This window comes from Halyomorpha halys, unplaced genomic scaffold, assembly GCF_000696795.3.
Source record: "Halyomorpha halys isolate HHAL.00 unplaced genomic scaffold, Hhal_1.1 Scaffold1234.1, whole genome shotgun sequence".
Lineage (NCBI taxonomy): Eukaryota > Metazoa > Arthropoda > Insecta > Hemiptera > Pentatomidae > Halyomorpha > Halyomorpha halys.
Window position 1 is genome coordinate 106,132 of NW_027109882.1, and position 4,663 is coordinate 110,794.

The window sequence follows — 4,663 nt, forward strand, 5'->3', positions numbered from 1 at the left end:
TCTGGATACATAGAATCTAAAGCTTTTATCGAACTTAGTGAATCTGTAATTATCATAATGTTGGTGTGGTTCAAGGATAAACAGAAATGAAGTGCTGCTGCTATTGCATTTAGTTCGGCAGTGAATATGTTGCATAGTTTGTGGAGTTTAATTTTGAACGTTGAGTCATTTGTTACAAAGGATGATGCTGCTGATTGGTCTGAATTTGAACCGTCTGTATAGATTATAAAGGATTTGGGCATGTTATGAATTAGACGAGAAAAGTGGGCTTTATATTCAATTGGTTCCGTATTTTTAGTTAGTGCATTGTTATTGTTCTTGCATCTATCTTCCATCTTTATTATTTTGTTCTTCGTTTAAATTATGAACTATGCTGTTTGTTTTTTGTACATATTTTTCATTTAGTAGAAGGTGAAAACAACCATTAAAATTATATAATAAAGTTATCTGTGTCCTAATTTCATAAGTTTTTATTTCTAATAATTTTTTTTTCTCTTTATTACAGATCCCAGTTCAATGAACACCTCCTATCACACGAAACTAAATGTTCAATGTGTGATTTCAATGGTGAAACAAGTGAAAAATTAAGAGAACATATGAGAAATGTCCACGACTGCGATGATGATAGCACCTGGGGTGACGAAGAATTGAATACTCCTAAAGTTAATTCTCAGGGAAAAGTCAAGACATTCCGATGCAAACAGTGTGAGTTTTCAGCTGTGACAAAACTAGAATTCTGGGTTCATTCTCGTTCGCACATTAAACAAGAGCGGTTACTCACATGTCCCAAGTGTCCGTTTGTGACGGAGTACAAACACCACTTGGAGTATCATTTGAGGAATCATTTTGGTTCAAAACCATTTAAATGTGATAAATGCACCTACTCATGTGTAAATAAGTCCATGCTCAATTCACATTTAAAGAGCCATAGTAACGTTTACCAGTTCAGATGTGCTAATTGCACTTATGCTACAAAATATTGTCACAGTTTAAAGCTGCATTTGAGGAAATATAGTCACAACCCAGCCATGGTTCTGAATCCTGATGGTTCACCCAATCCTTTACCAATTGTGGATGTCTATGGTACTAGGCGTGGACCAAAGCAGAAGCCTAAGCAAGATCATCAACCCCAACCCCAACCCCAACCCCAACCTCCACAGCAACCACAAGTCCCGAATGTCTTCAACCCTTATTCTTTACTTCCAACACAGATGCCATATTACAATATTCTTAATGGCTTTGGAGGGTTTTCTTTCCCCCAAGATGTAAATATGGAAGAAAGAAATAACAATGTTGAAAAAGATGAAGTGAGAGAAGAGAGAGTTCCTCTTGATTTAAGCTGTCCTGAGCCGATGATAGTAGAAGACAGCAATCAAGAAGCTCCTGTCAAGAATAGAAGAAAAGGAAAAGCCTTCAAACTCGACAGAATTGCTCTTCGCCTTCAGCAGCAAGTTGAAGTGGATGAACAGCAGCCACACAATCAACAACCGACTCCACCACCTATGGTTTCAGAACCTGCAAAGTCACCTCCAATCAAGTCCTGTGAACCTGACAGTGTACAGAAGTTCAAACAAACAGAACCAAACCACTATACTTGTACTTATTGTGATATTTCATTTAAAGACGTCGTTATGTATACAATGCATATGGGCTATCATGGTTTTGAAGATCCTTACAAGTGTAATATGTGTGGGCAACAAACAACCGATAAGCTTGCTTTCTTTCTTCATATTGCAAGAACATCGCACTCATAAGCATGAGACATCATCTTTTAATTATCTAGAATCTTGTAGAATTTTCCAGATCTAAAGAAAATCTTTATTTGTTACCCTTCCCAGTTGCTATCTGTATTATGATAGTCCTTGTAAATATACTTATCATAATCCCATTAAAATTTTTAATATATTATTTTCAGATATTTTTAAAATTGATGTCTAGTCACGTATAGCATAAATTATATGTAAAAATATTGAATTAACAAATCGTGTTCTGACATATGAAATATGTTAAAGAAAAGAAATGGAAAACAAAAATGTAAGAAGTAATCATTAACTTTATGTTAGATAGTTGAAAGCAATCTTATGTTCCCTTCTAATGTTAGCAATTCAGGAAAAAATATAAATAATTGCATAGTTAAAATTAAATATTATTTTTGTCACTTCAAGTTGAGTTTCTGAACTCAATTTTAACTGACATTAAAAAAAAAAAAATCAGTACATTGAGTAATAAGATGAATGTATATATATATACATGTATAGTAATACTTTACATGATCTTTATTGTACGAAATATGTTTTAAACTTAAACATCACAGTAATTTGTTTTGTGTTGTAACAGATTAAACACATTAATTTTATATTTGTAAGAGCTGCCAAGGGGGGGGGGGCAGAAATATTTTATTAGAGGGAACTGTATTGTCATTTTTGTTTTTAAGTGCAATTTTTTTTTTTTTTTTTTTTAATTTTTATAAGTTCGATTTTTTGTTCGAATCTTTTCGGATGTTACGGGTTTTATGAGTATAGCATTTAGAAATTTACATCACTGGATTTAGATATTAGTGGTAATTTTCAGAAAAAAATGATTATGTTCATAGAGATGTATATAGTTTATTTACTCACAATTTATAATTTATTATAAATACTATTCATACTTTATTGTAAAAAAAGATATATCAATGTCTACAGTAGTAAGTAGTTATAAAAGTTTGATGTTTTAACTTTTGGCGATAAACTTATATTTCTGATAGTTCAGTAATATTAAAATGTTTAAACATATCAGGTCACACCAGATATCTCAAACAGTGTAAGCAAATATCTATGAAAGGTGTATATAATGTGTTATGAACAATATTTTAATTCTAAAAACTAATGATTTTCTCACAGGAGTGTTTAATCATTGAACTAATTGTCCTGAGTAATATTTTTCTAATGAAAATGTGTACTGGGTAATTTATTTTGTATGTCTTTTGGTTTAATAAATGTGTGTAAATAAGCATTAAGTTGTCTTACAATTCCCTTTATTCCTACATTTCTACATTTTCCTCAGAAGAGGGATCTTAAATTCTTGTTGGATTATCCATTGTTTATTTCAATTTCAATTTACTAAACCATTAAAATCATGTATTTTTTTTAACTGCTAACTTTCTATGAAATATATAAATACCACAAATATTAGATTTTAAAAAGTTAGAGATTACATCTAATTAGATTAGCAGAAAATTATATCTGTATTACTAATTGATAATCTAGAAATTAGTCAAGGTAATTTAAAAAGAAAAAAAAAGATGATTCTATGATTTAAGCTGAGTTCATTCCAAATATGTGAAGTAACTATACTCGGGTATAAAATAAACCAGAGAAATATATTAAAAGTGGAATAAACAATGTAAAATGAAATAATAGTGTTAAAAATGAGAAAAAGTTGACAAGAAATATGAAAATAAATAATAGAAGGAATGGAACATAACATGAATGAAATTATATTTAATGATCTATCAAAGACCGAAAACTAAAGTGTTACTTAAAACAAATGTTCGGAAGAAAAATGACTGCAACATGATTAGTATTGGATTTGGAAACTTGGTCTAGAAACAAAAGTCTTTCCACTCAGGGAAGAAAAACCTTTTCGAAATATTAGTAGAAGTCTAAGGAAAGTGGCCAACAACTCGTCCAACATACTACATATCCCAGTATTAAAATTCACAACTATTTAAAATCTTTAGTTTTGAATTAAACAACATAATGCATTATGTTAGCGTTTAGTGTCGTTTTTATCAAAATTAAAATATGTATATATATATTAAAAAATTGAAATTTAAGAAGCTACATAACTGTAAGACGCTGCCAGTGACCTCCGACCATGGCCATGGTTAGAATAGGTTGGTCACCTGTAGATAACTAGGCAAACATCGCCTTCGACGTGGATTGCCTTAAAAAAAAAAAAAAAGTCATGTTAAATGCATAAGAGCTTCTAGCGGATTTCCTGAGCAACTTGTTTTATAAAATTTCCTTCCAAAACTTTTTATTGTTTATTTTTGAGATTTGATTAGAGTAATTTGTTACGACATGCCTAAAATAAGTGAAAAGTGAATGTTTGGCCTTGTTGATCTTCTTACTTGGTATAGGAGAATCAGATGCAGAATCAAGATGAGCTAATTGACAACTGTCATTATATTATTATAATTGTCATCCATTGATTTTTAGTTATAAAACATCCAAAACAATACTAACAAAAAAAAAAGCAAACGATGAGCAAGTAACCTAACACGACAAACAAAATGACGAGCTCAGGTGGTCTGTTGCGTGACGTCATTCTTCATTTGACATGAGTTTTTCATTTAACTGGCTTTAACGTGTTAAACTAAAGATTACATGTTAGTACCCCCTATAGACATGAATACCCGATATCTCTATACTAAAAACTAACTGCACAACAAAAAAACTAAACATTATTCGTTTACTAAGCCGTACCTCCTGAGGTACCGATAGAACTAGCTTTCTTAAACTAGTTCTTAAATTATCAGGTATTAATACACCCGAAAATGAACTACGGCTCGGCTCGTCTCAAGTGCTCGTTAACTGGATACAGTCCATCACGCAGGAATCTGAATCGCGACTAGAGCATTTCGACCAAGCCCCATTCTTTTTTTTTTTTTTTTTTTTTT

The 4,663-nt window shown here is 31.3% G+C and overlaps 1 protein-coding gene across 1 annotated transcript in view; it reads left to right on the plus strand.

The window, feature by feature from the left end:
• The window catches only part of LOC106688926 (protein hunchback), an 11,200-nt gene extending 8,219 nt beyond the window's left edge, over positions 1 to 2,981 (plus strand). Inside the window, exon 4 of the mRNA XM_014433627.2 lies at positions 506 to 2,981. Within this exon, the coding sequence (XP_014289113.1) occupies positions 506 to 1,754 (1,249 nt within the window). The 3' untranslated portion in view covers positions 1,755 to 2,981. The remainder of the gene's footprint in view (positions 1 to 505) is intronic.
• The last annotated feature ends 1,682 nt before the right edge of the window (positions 2,982 to 4,663 follow it).